The sequence below is a fragment of the Aspergillus thermomutatus genome (genome assembly GCF_002237265.1).
Source record: "Aspergillus thermomutatus strain HMR AF 39 chromosome Unknown NODE_27, whole genome shotgun sequence".
NCBI classification, from domain to species: Eukaryota; Fungi; Ascomycota; class Eurotiomycetes; order Eurotiales; family Aspergillaceae; genus Aspergillus; species Aspergillus thermomutatus.
This window is the reverse complement of record NW_020798075.1, coordinates 314-15,778: the sequence shown is the minus strand read 5'-3', so window position 1 is coordinate 15,778 and position 15,465 is coordinate 314. Positions and strand designations below refer to the sequence as shown.

Below are 15,465 nucleotides of genomic sequence, written 5' to 3'. Positions count from 1 at the left end.
AAAAGGATTATTCATAGCAGGAAACAGACAGAAGGAGTCAAAGCTCGAAGTTCGGGCTTGAACCCTTGATTCAAGCTCCAGTTGAGTTGTTGTCCGGATACTCTCCTGCATTCCTGATGTGTTATGCCGTCCAGTCTCCGATCAGGCAGGATTCGTTGATGCTGCGCACGGCTCATGCAAGGAGTTCTCTAAATGATATAATGATATTGTTTAACTCGAATCTGGAATGCAGGAGGTCAAAAGTCGGCCGTTTCGAAGCATCCGTGCCAACTGCCAAGGTGAGTCGGCATTGCTAAGTCGTGATGTTTTGTTGCCCAAAGGCATAAATGATGAGGTTATTGAACGCTGATCCAATGAGGCAATTGATCCTCCATTCTCACTTTGCACCTATCAAGAAAGTAAGCGCAATCAGCCGGAAAAGACGGCTAGCACAACAGGAAACGAGATCATCTCCTTCTGTTACCTGACCCGCGATCAAAAGAAACGTTATACCCAAGAAATTGAGATTCTTGACATTCGTGTCGTATTGCGGAAGTATTTACAATCAAGGACGAACAAGTCGAGACTTGATAATCTCAAATATGTATAAACAGAATGGATAATCTCATCACTCGAGCTTGTCGCGAGACGGTGGTCTCGAGAGACGCGATTGATCTAGAGACGACTTCGTGCTATGCGCCGTGCTGACAGCATGGAAGGAAAAATCAAGCTCTCCCACGAGAGCCTTTACATTCCTATCAAACCTCTCTTTTAGCATCTCGTCAAACATGGACGACGACTGACTCACCTCATCAATCTCTCCACATCTCCAACAATGCATCTGGTCGATATCTGCAGTACAGAGAAAGTGGCGAACCCCGGCTCCGCAATGTGCTTGATGCTGAGAATGTCCTTGTCGAGTGCCTCTAATCTCTTAGTGAAACTGTACGGTCGAGGAGTCTTCAGGTAGGGCGGCAGAGGTTGTCGGTTCGTAATACTTGCTGAGAGGAGGCACAGAACCGAGGTCACCTCGTGAGTCGTGACGCGTGCACTGGACACCAGTCTCTTGAAGTCGTGAAGCCAGTCAGAAGTCGATGCGTTGGGGTCATCGCTCATCTGCAAAAGAGTGTCCGAGGCATAGCCTAGCAAACTCAGATAACTAACGATGCTATTGAATGTTAGTGGCAAGTCACTGGTAATGAAAGTGAGATGGGAGCTATACTTCTCAATGGATGATATGATAGCATCGTACCGCTTCTTGGGAAACCGACCACCGATTGGCACCTCCCATTTCAGAAACCCTGAATATGTTCGTAAGCCATTCAACATCAACATCTGCTTAGAAAACACTTTGCCTCGCGCTTTCTGCAGTCTTCGCCCTGCTGAAGTTTTCAAAGCCAGATCACCTTCGTCACTCCGCAAGCGCGCAGAAACGGTCTCGTGGATAATAGAATAGTAATTCGCCAGTAGATAAAGCGAAGCTCCAAGGCTCTGGCGAAGAACGCCATGCTCGGAGATTGGAAACGGGAAAAATGTCCAGAAAAATGCCACCGCGATACCCCCGGCCACTGTGGCCAGACGATATGGAGCAAGAAGATAAATGGGATAATAGGCCTGGCCATTAGAGGTCGCAACCTTTTGCCCAACCTTGCGCACCTGAAGTTCATAACCGATGATCATGGAAGTGGTGATGATGACGATAATCCCAACAATTCGAAATCGGAAAAGCTTGATAGGAATATAAAACGCACAGGCGACAAACAGCCAGAAGAAGACAATCACGCCTGGTGTCTTTTCGCCTGGAATATACCAGGCCAAAAATGTGAGAACCATGGCTATCACAGTGCCAATCAGACGAAGCACAAAGCCAAAAATGCTCTGTCCCGAGGTCGGTGACATGCTGATGTTAACCATGATCATGGCCCAGACCAGACGTTGCTGGATGAAGAAGGTCTGAGTCTGGTGAAGTAGGGCAATGACATAGATAGTCATAGTAGCGCAAGCCACTCGAAATCCGTACGCTGATTCTGATGAACGCAGTAGCCATGGTATTACCCTGATTTTGTCGCCAATCTTTTGAATGGTGGTTTCAGGGGGCAAATGCTCTGGATCCTTCCTGTGCCTGTACGCTTCACCAAGCTGAAGGATGTGGTTCTGCGTGTGGATATCGCCCAAGTGATCGTCTTCATGAGTATCCTCCGCCTGAAGTATACTACGTGACCACTTCAGTAAGCGTTTAGCGCCAGGAATGATCAGACGTGATCTTGACAGCTTTCCACTTTTGACTTTCTCATCAGCGAAATGAATAAAATCGAGTACTGTATGGCCTGTTGAGTAGAGTAATTGTTCCATCTAATTCAAGAAGTCAGCAGCAAAATGCGAGCAAGTTGCTTTCGCACATACATAAAGAAAAAGATAGAGCTGTCGACGGCTCCTATCGCGACCGACCCTGGATTTGTCTAGCAGGAATTCGTCCAGATCGGGCATGTCAGAAGAAGGACGCTCGAAAAAATCCGGGGGTAATGTGATGCCCTTCTCTTCACTCCAGGTCCTCAGAGCGAGTCGTTTTGCCACCTTGAAGTCGTTGAGTTTTCGCTCATAATAAGCTGTGAACCCTGCTTCTCCTGGGGACGGGGGTTTCTCTGCAGACGCTTCCAGATCTGCGGCCCCGTCCGTCGACGCATCTTTCTTTCCGAGTGAAGTTTTAGGTGGCTTTGTCAGTTGCAATGATAAAGAAATGTGATCTAGGCCGCTATCGATAGTCTCAATAATCGAGGCGAAGGGATCATGCACAGCCCTCATGATTTCGTTCCATTCGTGTACAACACGATTGCGTACGGTGGTAGGTATATCCGTTGCCAGGGGATCAATAGGCTCGTTCCATTTATTGTACTCCGAGAGACGCTGGAAAATGTCCACAACGAAGCTGAGACCGACCACAGGGATCATCACTTGGCGTAATTGTCTGAAGATGGCTTGAAGATCGTCAGGACCGAGCTTCCCAATGGCGAACTCACGCTTGGCGAAGGTTAGGTCGGCGTGCAGTTTGCCATGAAGGTCCGTAATCTTCTGGATCGCAGTTCGAATAGCTTCTGCTTCTGGGCTATACACTTTGCCCTTTTTGGTATACTTCTCGACAGTCTCGTCATATGTCTCGGCCCGGCCAAACATGTCATCGCGTTCCAAAGTCTCAAAGTACTTTGTATGAGCTTTGAGAGCTGCGCGAAGGCTTCCGATATAACCTGCCATCTCTTTGAATACAATCTGTCTTGAGGTCACAGGATAGATAAACAGGGAAACACCCGTAGTGAGTCCCAACCCGATCAAACATGCCTCAAGCAGGTTCCTCACCAAAGCAATACCGGCGGCCATGGTTGGGAGCCGAGGGGCATAAGAAGAAGTGATATTGGCGATTATGGCATATATAATCACCGGAAATTGGAACTGTTGATAGTGGGCACGGAACGAGTGCACCAGGTATATCTGGAAGAACAGCAGCACGCCACTCACGGCGGAGGCGGACGAATTGTACTCGTTGGCTGTCGGATTCGAACTCGACGTCGAGGCCGCATCCGCAGCAGACTGTGTGTTTTGTCGTGCTTTCACGCTGCAAAACATCATAAGCAGAGCAAAGGCCGTTGCAACGCAAACCGCCAGCACGTCCAAGATCAACATCTGGATGAATTTGGCCCGTGGCATGATGGCAAATCCGAGAACGGAGATGATTGCTATGAGATAACCGATAGTGCTGAACCGTGCCGCAACAGCATCGGCTTGAAATCTGTTCGTTGTTAGAGCGATTTAATGAGAGGAACTGAGGACATCTCTTACATGGCTATGGCAATAGCAGGCGGTAGAGCACCTCTAACATCTTGTGAGTTTCCAACAGGCAATGTCAATGTGATTACTCACTTCATCATCAAGATCACCGTCCGCCGATCCAGGTCCAATCTTGACCATCCATTCTTGACCATACGGAAAAGGTTCCATTTCTCCTGCTCTTTCTTCTTGTCTGGCTCATCATTCTGTGAGTACTGTGAGGAACTTGCCGACTGGCGCGAACTGACTCGCGACGCCATGGTAAGATCAACAAGCTCAGTACCACCCCGCGTTTCTCAATCAGTGGACCGTTGGAAGTTGATAAAAACAAGATCTCACTCTATCTGTAGACTGGAGGCGATTATCGACATGTTCACGTGATCATCAGATACATCCTCCGACGTTAGTCAAACAAGGTAGAGGTCCAGTTTGTGAGTAACAATCGCACGACTTTTGCAGAGATCCCTCCAAGAGTAACAGATTCGGATTAAACTTTGGTGAGAACTCAGAACGGGAGATGCCAACATCGACAGTCTGGGCGGAATTAGATCGCCCTTGATGGTGGGCCTTGCAGACTCACAGATGCCTCGGATCTGCGATCCTCCTCGGCAGACCTTTTTTCTTTCCGATAGAGACTTTTAATCAATACCACAGCACTTTGTCACATCGATCATTGATGATTGAGAGGCATGACCTTCGACATTTAGATGTTGGTCAGTGGTTGATGATGGATCTGAGCAATGATGCAAAGAATTCCGCCCCAAATAATAGCGATTATCGAGTCCGAGCGACTCTACTTACTCTGTGGGTCGGCTCCCGTGGCTTAGTAGTTCTCTCCTTGGAAAGTAGGAAACAGATGATGTTATCTTGTTATATCTGTTTGATGTCCTTGTTTTGATCGTAGACTTCTGTTATAATGAATTGAAGCTTGCAGTCCAGACTTCTGATTTCAGTCTTATCGAGGAGGATTTCTCCGATCGGGAAATGCAAGCATTAAGCAAGGGAACTCATCAGGGACAATTGACAACTGACAACCATGAGATGTGGGACTGGCATTATCAATCAAGATGATCTTGAGTGAATGTCAATCATTTATTGTGACCACTCTGATGATAACTTTCTTGATGCATATCCATGATGTTGCAAATGATATTTGCTCTGTGTCCTACACCGAATGCAGCCAATCAATTGGCGTCTCTGTTTAATTAACCCCTTAATTTGATCTACACACACAGGAAGTCGGCTATCGCTACCTCCACGCTCATGATGGTCTTCAGATCTGAATAAGCTCATGAAATAATCATTCAACGGCATCATGTCTACCGACGTGGAGAAACCTCTCCCGCAACTGTGTCAGGATGCTTCTCACCCGCCAATATCCCATGTCCCCTTTGTGGGAGTCCCGAAGCGGAAGCCCGTCCCTATCGCAAAGGCTTCTCCTAAGCCAGCAGCTATTGCGACCAAAGAATCTAGCGTACATCCTCCCACTAAAGCAGCTTGGTGGAACTGGCGACAATTCTCGAAAAAGAAGCGCATGATTGTCACCGCAGTTGCAGTCGCGGTCCTCTGTCTCCTTGCTCTAATCCTCGGCCTTGCTGTGGGATTGACCAGGGGCAAAAGGTGAGTACTATAGCGAGAGTGTTGCATATTACACTGGCATTCTATCTCTTCGGGAACATCGGCTGACCAAGGCTAAAGCCACTCGAATCTTCCTCTTCCCACCTCCCATGGTGGTCCCTATTCAGGAGATTTGACCTACTACAATCCCGGCCTCGGCTCATGCGGCCTCACCAGCACAGACTCGGACATGATCTGTGCCGTCTCGCATGTCCTCTTTGATGCTGCTTCGACGGGGTCGAATCCGAATGCGAATCCCCTGTGCGGGCTCAAATTGAGGCTTCGTCGAGGTGGAACGACCGTAGACGTCAAGGTTGTTGATCGATGTACGTCTTTTGTTGCTTTCATTTCTATTCTCTTCTTGCTGACATGAATCCAGGTGTAGGATGTAAAGTGGATGACTTGGACGTTTCGCCCGCGGTTTTTCAGAAGGTTGCTGATCTGGATCTTGGTCGGGTCACCGTTGAATGGTCATGGCTGGAAAACTCACCTGTGGCTTCATCACAGTCATGACAGATGAGCGTTTCGGCTTCTTTTACCCTCCTTGTTTTTTGCTCGACTTTTTGAGAACATATACCCGTTACGACTACTGCACATGACTTTCTTTGATTCGCATGAATTGATCTATTTGCTTCTACTCAGTATTCTGGCCAGTCAGGATCAATTTGTTCACGCCATGCGCGTAACCCTCCTTGTATATCACCGACATATCTTTGTCCACCCTGATCGAGCCCCAACTCTTTCAACCTCCGAACTGCGATCTGCGAGTCGTTCCCAAGACGGCACACAACATATATCGGGTCCGTCGAGGTAGCAGACGCTAGGTCTGGCGGTAGCCAGGACGGTAGCGAAGGTTGGGCGTCGTTGTCTGCGTTTGTCGTAGAACTTGATGCTGACGACAAAATGGTAGAGATGGGAATGTTGATGCTGTTTTCCAAATTACAAATATCGAATTGCACCTTCTCCCTCACGTCGATGATCGTGGGCTCCTTGTTTATGCTGCCTCCGTCCTGTGGCACTTGCTTAGGATGCTTTTTTCTAAAGTCAAGGGGCGAAATTCGCTCCTCTGATAAAAGTGACGCTTCCAGGCCTGCAACACCACAAAAAAAGACATAATCAGTAGATCCTGCTTTGAGCGTCTCAAGCGTCACGCTGGCATCGGCAGAGCACACCGCACATTTCGCACGACGAGAGCGGAGTTTAATGGTTCGAAACGGAGGCGTCGAGTATGCGGAGAATATAAGCAGAGATGGAGGTGTTCCGCTTGAATTCGCAGCTGAAGAAGTAATTATCTTGATGGCCTCGAGTGCTTGAAGAACCCCCATTGTGCCTACAACTGGGCCGAGGATCCCGCCGTCAGCACAGCTGACAACGCTGTTCGCCGGTGGCGGTTTCGGAAAAACGCATCGATAGCACGGTCCTCCTGTCTTGTCTCCCACTGGCCGAGGAGGGTAGTTCAACACCATGAGCTGTCCTTCCGTCCGCAGTGCGGAAGCAGAGACTAGAGGTTTCCCGACCAGAACCGCTATATCCGAGATCAAATACCGTGTTGCGGGATTATCCGTGCAATCAAGGATTAGATCGTAATCTTTGAAAATATCCGGAGCTTCTTGAGGCGTGAGGTGTGCTCTATATGGTACGTATGTAGGATGGGGATTCAGCCTAAGATCCGGGAATCAACCAGTCAGTACCTGAACACATTCGATGGGGTCGTCACTGAACTGACTCTCGCAGATATTCGATGGCGCTATCCACTTTGAACTTTCCAACATTCTTGCTCCTATGCAGCACTTGCCGGTGCAGGTTCGAGTTTTCCACGGTGTCTCCGTCGACCAGGCCCAAGGTGCCCACACCCGCTCCAGCAAGGTACAGCGCTGCAGGACAACCCAGCCCACCTGCTCCAACAATCAGGACCCGTGCGGAGCGAAGCTTCAATTGGCCTATACAAGTGACCAGAATATTAGCAATGCCATAATCACTAAGCCAACGCGGAGGATCGTTGTGCTGTTAGAGCAGCACAGTGCACATACCTGGCAACCCAAGTTGCGGTACAATCATTTGCCTTCCATACCGCTTGTATTCCTCGCTGAGCAGTGGCCACTTCCTTGTCCCATTGTCACTCCTTTTGTCGGTAGCGATTGTTCTCGCGGTATCTTGAGCCTTGACGTCGGCAGCTGCTTGCTCAGCCATCTCGAGCTCGCGTTTCAGACCTGCAAGCTGGGCCTCGGTGGCAGCGATCTGAGCGCGCAAGGACGCGCATGTCTGCTCTAGATTCTCCATAAATAAAATCAGCAATAAATATACAGTAGTAACACTTTAAACACCGGCACTTTTCCGACCGTCTTTGCACACTTGATTTGGCGCATCAAATTAAAAACCCCGCGAGAGGAGCTAATCTTATCGTCCCAATCTCAAGAATTGCGCTATTCCCTTCTGAGTAATCCCCACATCACCAGCGCACGTGCCTTGCAGCATTTATGACGTCCATTGTTCTTTGTATTGTCCTCCACGATTATTATATCTACTTATCTTCCTCATTTGCAGTTACTGCTCTATCAATTACTGATGAATGTATTCCGTTCTCTAGCGAAAACTCACTACGATATGCTTCTCAGGTCACTTCTCAGTTCAATATATCTTTGGAGCTTGTTCCTCATGAGCGTCCGCTGTTCGAATGCATAGGCCATGCCTATCAAGCTCTCCTCGCTCCATCTGGGTCCCAGAAAGCTGATTCCGAACGGGATACCAGGCGCCTTTTTAATCAGGTTACCACGTGGATTGTACTCAACTGGTGTTCCCTCGGGGAACGCCCCAAGAGGGACTGTGATTGCTGGTGACCCGATGATAGCCGGTATATCGGAAGCGAGAGCTGTTGGAAGAATGACAGCATCAAGCTTGTGGCGGGACAAAGCTCCCGTTAGCCCTCCCTCTTCTCCGTAGTACAGGCTCTGCAAGTGCAATGGCCAGAACTCGGGAGACGTGTTGTTGATACCGTTGCCAAGCGCGAGATCCCAGATCCCTGTATCACGAGATGGATAGTCCTCTAGTGGCTCCTGCTGAGTGAAGCGCCGAATATCTTCTAGATTCTGAAGATTGTTTGGATTGGTCCTCAATTTCGAGAGATATGATGCGATATCGCTTATAAAATCAGCAGCCACAACGGCCTGTGGGATCAAAGTGTTGAGGTAGGCGTCGTAGCCTGTGAAATTCGTGTCCTCAACGATTGTTGCGCCTGCCTCGGAAATCACGGAGACAGCGGCCTCAAATGCAGACACTATCGGTTCACTTGACGCGTTCAACGTGTTGATAACATTACGGGGAATACCGATTCGTTTTTCTTTCAATCCGGACGACTTGCAAGCTGCGACGTAATTCGGGAGGCGGCTGCCAAATGGAGATGCCAGGGTATAGTTGTCGTTTTCATCTGGACCTGCAATCGCTTGCAGAATCATTGCTGCATCTTTGACAGTCCTGGCCATCGGCCCTATTGTATCCTGGCGCTGGCTTATGGGGATGACCATATACCGTGATGTGAGACCGACGGTGGGCTTTATGCCGACAATATTGCTATTCTCACTCGGCAATAGAATGCTTCCGCTTGTCTGATCAATCCTCCGAAGTCAGCATATAATGAATGGGAGCTCTCTGCGGATGAAAGTCATTTACCTCGGTACCTAGGGCTGCCAGGGCAAGGCCCAAATCAGCTGCCACGCCACTGCCGCTTGAACTACCGCTGGGATTTTGCTTTGGGTAGTAAGCTGCATATGTCTGACCTCCCTGGGGGTTCCAGCCATCGGATCCATTCAGTGACCTGAAGTTCGCCCACTCTGACAGACTGGTCTTGCCGAGAATGATGAGGCCTTCTTGTCTGAGCCTTTTTACAACAGTTGAGTCCGCAGCCTGCTTGGCGCCAACAAGCGCATAAGAGCCGGCTGGTGATCTCAGTCAGCTATTGAGTCGGGATGCAACCGCATACAAGCTTACCAGCTGTTTCCATCTTGTCCTCGGTGCCGATGTTGCCTTTGACAAGGATGGGAAGGCCATGCAAAGGTCTGCCAGCTGTCAGTGAATGCTCCTGTCATGAAAGTCCTGACTGCTGTTATGCCTCACCCTCGTACGAGTCCATGATTTCTCTGCAAGTCAAGCTGCCGAGCGATGTCCCATGCGTCGGGGTTGACCTCGAGGACCATATGAAGTGTCGAGTTGACCTCATGTATCCGCGTCACATACGCCTAATGGCCATTATTATCATGAACGCGGGTGTATGAGCGAGGGAAATGCACCGACATTGACCAGGTCAACACTGGAGAAGCAGCCCTTAGTGAGCCCCTCCTGAAGCTCGGCCGCCGTTGCTTCAATCAGGGACGGGAATACACATTGGCAATCTGTTGTTCCATTCGGCCAACTTCCAGAACCCGACACAGTGATCGCGGTGTACAGAAAGGGCGCCGGAAACCATACGCTCCAGTGTAACATGATTGTTGAGAAATAGGCTAGCACAATCCCGAATGCTGCGAAAGTCAATGCTGCTCCGACCAGGCACACACCACCTTTCCGCTTCATTATATATTCTACGGAGATCATCTTCCAGGTTGTGCCGAGTCAGACAGATACTAGGGGTTATGCATCGCTCGCGCTACTGTAAGGGATGTAACTGCGTCTGTTTTTGCTGAGTCATTTGATGCAGCAGTTCAGAATCAGACCGCGGTTAGAACACCTTTGCACAAAATGCTAGCGCTGACGCCTTCATGCAGCCAAGCAACAGCCACGCTTCCTACTGCATATTGACTCATAAGAATCAGCCAATACTGACTCAGAGTCCCCTCAGTTCTGAAATTCGAAACGGGTAAACTACATTACTGCAAGAAAAGAGCTAGTAACCCATCGTCCAATAGCGCCGGAATGCATCATCGTCAGACCTAGCTAGAAAGGTGATATACGACCTCTTTCACGATAGGGCCTCTCCATGGAACATTCTGTCTCATCCTAATACTCTACGTTGCCGAAATTGCTCTGAGTCATAAGCTAGACCTTGTCCTGCTGGGTCTGGCCTCCAGCTTCCCTGTCGATATTTTCAGCGTGTGTTGCAACACTCTTGTGCAGGGCATGTTTCACCGCGGCGTGTCTCTCGTTTCCATCGACTGCGCCAAAGAGGACATCCATCTCTTCTAGGCTACGACCTTTAGTCTCCTTGGCAAAGAAGAGAATGAACAGGCCCATGGCCACACAGAAGATGCCGAACATGAGGAATGTCCGCCAACCAATGTTGTTGACAGCACGAGGGGTAATCTCGGTTACGACGAAATTGAAAAGCCACTGACTTGTGGCTCCGAGACCAACGCCGTATGCACGAAGACGGGTCGGAAAAATCTGATGCGAGTGAGTGTCAGCATATACGCTTGAGCGACAGAAACGTGCAGAGGTCACCTTACCTCGCCAATATAGACCCATGGAACAGGTCCCCAGGTCGAATAGCAGATGACATAAAGATAAATCATCACGACCATGGCGATGGAAGCCTGGGATACCCCGGAGGCGTTTGGATCGGGCGGGTGCGTGGCTAAGACAGCCCCAATGATGAACATCATGGTCGCCATGCAGGCAGCGCCGCCAATCAGACTTGGCTTCCGGCCCCATCGGTCGATACCGATGAGCAAGAAAATCGCTGTGGCGACGACCTTGACTGTTCCATAGACGCCGGTAGCAAAGAGGGATGAACTTGTCGCGCTCAGGCCGATCGTCTGGAAGATCTGAGGAGCATAATAACCGATTGAATTTGTGCCGCTGAACTGCTGCCAGAACATGAGCACAACTGCGAACAGGAAACGATTCCGGTTACTCTTCTGCAGGAATTCTTTCCAGGTGAGCCCCTCGGTCGCTGCCAGCTCGTCTTCAATGGACGTTCTGATCTCAGCCATCTCTTTCTCCACTTCCTCATCGTTCGCAGGTTTGTTTCGGATGTAAGCTAGAGATTGGAGGGCTTCTTCATAGCGACCCTTGCTCATCAGCCAGCGAGGTGATTCTTTGAGGAAAAAGAGTCCGATGAACATCAGCCCACCGGGGATGAGCTGGATAGCGACCGGGACACGCCATTGCTTTGTACTTGTCGGGATGTGCAGAGAAACCCCGTAGTCGAGCCAGTATGCGAACGTGCTTCCGATCACCAGAAACTCCTGAAAGAGACCGGCCACACGCCCACGGATATTTGCAGGGCAGTTCTCACTCACGAAGACTGGGGTGATGCTCGACATGCCGCCGATGCCTAGTCCAGCCACCACACGACCGCCGTATATCATACCAATCTCATGATGAGCTCCGACCTGGATAGCCGCTCCAATTAGGAAGACTAGCGAGAAGATCATGAGAGACACGCGACGCCCGAGGCGGTCGTTCAAAACGGCGGCGAAGATGGCACCGAAGAAGCAACCGGCCGTCAGCAGCGACACGACATTGGAGGATACTTGGGCATTCTTCGATGACGCAAATCCGTCCGAGCCGCTGGGGAGTCCAAAATCTCTTTTGAAGCTGTCCAGGGCGAGGACGCTGCCCATGACACCGGTATCATAGCCTGCATCCGCCAGCGTGCTCGTCAACGGATTCCTTGCCAGACGACCAGCTAGGGAAACGTACCAAAAAGCAGTGAGCCGGAGTAAGCCACTGTCGTAAGGATATAGACACGATAATTCTGGAAGAAACCCATTGTCACCGTGAGCAGTCAATGGGACTCTGCAAAGTGGGAGCAGAGGAAGACTCTTCCCTTTCTCACCCTCTATATACCTGTTTCCCTCTCCCCTCTCCCCACCCCTCCACTCTCCGCCTCCCCACTTCTCCAGGATTGAATTGTATCCAGAGTATGAAGACCCCTATACTCGACCCATCATCCTGAACCAGACTACAACAACACTAGCATCGTCAAGGCCGTAGTGGCGCAAACAAGCATATTTCATGGCGCCCACCAATCTCATCCTTTGTCTGTAGAGGGGTGGATACAGACGGAGAAATTCTGTGCGTTGGACAGGATGAGATTTTCCGTCCACTCGGGCGTGTTGTTTTGTCTGCACCAAGCCCGCTAACAGCGACTGAATACTTTATAATAGTGAAGAAGGCGATCGACTGGGATAGTGGGTCATGGCTTGATATTTTGATTTTGCAGGTGTGCCAGCTAAGCATTTCGTCATGATGTTATTGAGTGCAATTCATGCTTACATCTGCCAGCTAATCTCCTAGCAGCTAGAGCAGTAGGTTCCTATACGGCTATATGCTGTTACTATTTGTAAAACTAATTCCAAAAGACAGGCGCCCTTGACATCCCATGTAGAGTCAGCGAAGGAGATGCTGTTTCTAACTCCCGCTGGTTGTCCAACTCGTAAAGCCGAGGACCTTAACCGAACCCCCCAACGCCTTCGTAGCGAAGTTGAATATCGCAATGCGGTATCCCATGAAGTACTGCCAGCCGCTATCAGAAGTAAAGGCACCGCCAAGCTGCGAATACGTGCTCCCGTCCGTGCTGTAGTAGAAGGTCGATTGCTTCGGGCCGTCCGCACGCGCATCCATGCGGATCTGGAGGTAGATCCGGCGCGTCGAAACGGACGCAGTCCCAACCACGGTGCCTGTGCTGGTCGTTGCCCAGTTGTTATTCGGATCCTGGGTGAGCCCTTGGACTGCAGTCACGGTGTAGCTGTTACCGCTGCGGACGACCCCAATCCACGCACTCTGGTCCTTGAAGACAGCCAGCCCGCACTGGTCGCCGTCGGCCATGTTGGCGAAGTCAAGGAGGACAGTGCCGACGGGGAACTGGCCGTGCGGTCGATGGGTCAGGGTGTTGCGCGCGTGGTACAGGTCGCTGGTCACGGTGGCGGTCTGCAGAGTGAGTCCGGGGTTGTTGAAGGAGAACTTGGTCGTGTCCGGATTGTGGTTCCACTCCCACATCGGGCCCAGCGAGCTGCCCCAGAACTGGTCGCCGCCGATCCACGACGGCACGCTGTCGTTCTTTGGAAGCGGGTACGGGTAGGATTCGCCCCAGGCGTTGTTCACTGTTTGGAGAGTGGGGAAGCCGTCCGAGCCCCATGTCACGGGGGCCAGGACCGGTAGTCGCCCGAGGGGATAGGCCCACGCAAAGGACATAAAGTACCACTGCCCATTCGGAGTCTCGATCAGACTGCCTTGGACCGGTGAGCCGGATCCTGGGATGGGGGATGCGATGTTGTTGTTGAGGATCTTCCTTTCATAGGGTCCAAAGGGGCTGGAGGCCTTCCAGACCTCGGTGATTCCGTTCGCGGGGCAGTCGTCGAGAATGTAATACAGGCCGTTGATCTTGTACATGCGGTTGCCCTCGATTCCGCCGGGGCACTCGGCGGGGTAGCTGAACACTTGTTGTGTCCTGACGATGCTCAACCCGTCCGCAGCGAGCTGGGCCACGGAGACGTTGTTGCTTCCATAGGCCACGTACATTGTGTCGTCGTCGTCAATCAAGAGCCCACAGTCGTAAAAGCAGGGCTGAAAACTCGCTGATTGCTGCCAGGGGCCCTTGGCATCCGGGGCTGTGTAGACGTAGGTGGTCCAGAAGTTGATGCAGCCAATCCAATACCATTTGTTGTTACTCTTGCGATGGCGTAGGGTGGAGGCCCAGGTTCCGCCGTTATAGGCCGTCTGGCCGTTTTCCATGTTGTAGTTGGATCCAAAGTCCAGACTCGGCAGAGAATGACCGATCAGCTCCCAGTTCACAAGGTCGGTAGACTGGAGAATTGGGGCACCGGGAGAGTAGTGGAAATTGGAGCTGGACCAGTAGAAGGTCTTCCCATCGGGGCCAAGGAAGATGTCATTGTCAGGAAAGTCTTCATAAATGACGGGATTGGTGAACGTCTGTTGAGCTTGGGCTACCAGCCCAAGCCCTAAGAGAAGACCAGCACTGAAGCACAACATCACAAGAGAACACCGTTCAATTATGAGTTGATCAGAGGTTGCTTTTCGACAATCTCAGGGTGCTGAGGAATAATGCCGATTTATATCCCTGTTGTCCTGGTAATAGCCTAATTCATCAGGAGCAACACGAGGATTATTAGCCAAAACTCGGTTCCCCTCATTCTCATGCATTCCATAGCTAGTGATAGGTGGATATTGATTAAAGCACAAAGTAGATGATGCTATTTAGGCATACTGATCTACAGTTTGCCGTTTCGGATGCCGAATCCTGGGATAAATGCCCCATTTCTCCACATCCTATATTATCCCTCTCCCGTTCGTTCTGCCTTTTCCAGGGCTGATGCCACACGGGCGAATTGGAGCAGATGGAATCTACTCATTTCGACTACTTACGGGACAAGATTGGTTTCATGGCCTTGTGGCTAATGTAAACGAGAGAGAGGTTAGAAGATAGGTCTAGCGAGCGAACATACGTAGTAGATAGTCAGTGCACGGCCTTGGTAAAGCATCCCCCACAGGAACGGGGGATATGCCCGACGGAGGTCCGCCTTACAGACCAATTATGACTGACAAAAGCAATGCAGACACTAAGAGAGTAGTAGTACCCCAGCTCCGGGCCACTGTAATAGATCCACCACTTGATGGACCTTCTGCGCAACCAAATGATGATAGTTGCAGTGAGGTGGAAAGGCATTGATATACTTGCTGCTGTTGAGATTGAGTTGTGGAATTGCAATAGGCGTAGCAATCCTCCTGGTTACTAGGGTAGTACCCGACTTGACCGCTCACACAGCATCCTTTTAACACGTCGTAGGGCGTTTGGGTGGCATTCGTCCGTTCAAAGAGCGAAAGGCCGCAGCTGTTTGGATAGGGCAATTCTGGCATAGAGTCGCTGTGGTTCACACACCGAGCTGGACCGGATCTGGCGGAGATATCCATTGTGTGATGCTCTCGTTCTGTGGAATAGATGAAATTCTGAAAGAAAAAATCGATGAGATAAGAACCTAGAAGAGGCTATACCGACTGAGGGTAAGAGGGAAATAAACTACCTACGACTGATATTAATGAGGCGATGAAAGTTCCCGAGCTTACTAGAAATAAGGAACCAGTGACTGCTTTGATAAAGGG

The 15,465-nt window shown here is 50.4% G+C and overlaps 6 protein-coding genes across 6 annotated transcripts; 1 reads left to right on the top strand and 5 right to left on the bottom strand.

Moving 5' to 3' along the window:
• Nucleotides 1–607: 607 nt before the first annotated feature.
• On the bottom strand, nt 608–4,058 carry CDV56_101949 (uncharacterized protein; the record flags this gene model as incomplete). Its single annotated transcript, XM_026755568.1, has 5 exons — nt 608–734; nt 788–2,331; nt 2,383–3,760; nt 3,811–3,843; nt 3,892–4,058. The coding sequence occupies 5 exons, from the start codon at nt 4,056–4,058 to the stop codon at nt 608–610; spliced, it is 3,249 nt and encodes a 1,082-aa protein (XP_026617184.1).
• A 1,055-nt stretch (nt 4,059–5,113) lies between these two features.
• Nucleotides 5,114–5,928, top strand: CDV56_101685 (RlpA-like double-psi beta-barrel domain-containing protein; the record flags this gene model as incomplete). The annotated part of the gene is made up of 3 exons (XM_026755304.1): nt 5,114–5,418; nt 5,497–5,741; nt 5,795–5,928. The coding sequence occupies 3 exons, from the start codon at nt 5,114–5,116 to the stop codon at nt 5,926–5,928; spliced, it is 684 nt and encodes a 227-aa protein (XP_026617183.1).
• Nucleotides 5,929–6,053: 125 nt separating this feature from the next.
• On the bottom strand, nt 6,054–7,695 carry UBA4 (HesA/MoeB/ThiF family protein; the record flags this gene model as incomplete). Its single annotated transcript, XM_026755052.1, has 3 exons — nt 6,054–7,077; nt 7,142–7,355; nt 7,446–7,695. 3 exons carry the CDS (start codon nt 7,693–7,695, stop codon nt 6,054–6,056), a joined length of 1,488 nt encoding a protein of 495 aa, XP_026617182.1.
• A 317-nt stretch (nt 7,696–8,012) lies between these two features.
• CDV56_101096 (putative amidase) lies at nt 8,013–9,891 on the bottom strand (the record flags this gene model as incomplete). The annotated part of the gene is made up of 5 exons (XM_026754715.1): nt 8,013–9,017; nt 9,082–9,347; nt 9,400–9,467; nt 9,526–9,647; nt 9,703–9,891. 5 exons carry the CDS (start codon nt 9,889–9,891, stop codon nt 8,013–8,015), a joined length of 1,650 nt encoding a protein of 549 aa, XP_026617181.1.
• A 549-nt stretch (nt 9,892–10,440) lies between these two features.
• On the bottom strand, nt 10,441–12,115 carry CDV56_100762 (sugar porter family MFS transporter; the record flags this gene model as incomplete). The annotated part of the gene is made up of 3 exons (XM_026754381.1): nt 10,441–10,785; nt 10,848–11,983; nt 12,046–12,115. The coding sequence occupies 3 exons, from the start codon at nt 12,113–12,115 to the stop codon at nt 10,441–10,443; spliced, it is 1,551 nt and encodes a 516-aa protein (XP_026617180.1).
• Nucleotides 12,116–12,756: 641 nt separating this feature from the next.
• CDV56_100414 (uncharacterized protein) lies at nt 12,757–14,337 on the bottom strand (the record flags this gene model as incomplete). The annotated part of the gene is made up of 1 exon (XM_026754033.1): nt 12,757–14,337. The coding sequence occupies one exon, from the start codon at nt 14,335–14,337 to the stop codon at nt 12,757–12,759; it is 1,581 nt and encodes a 526-aa protein (XP_026617179.1).
• Between the last annotated feature and the right edge of the window lie 1,128 nt (nt 14,338–15,465).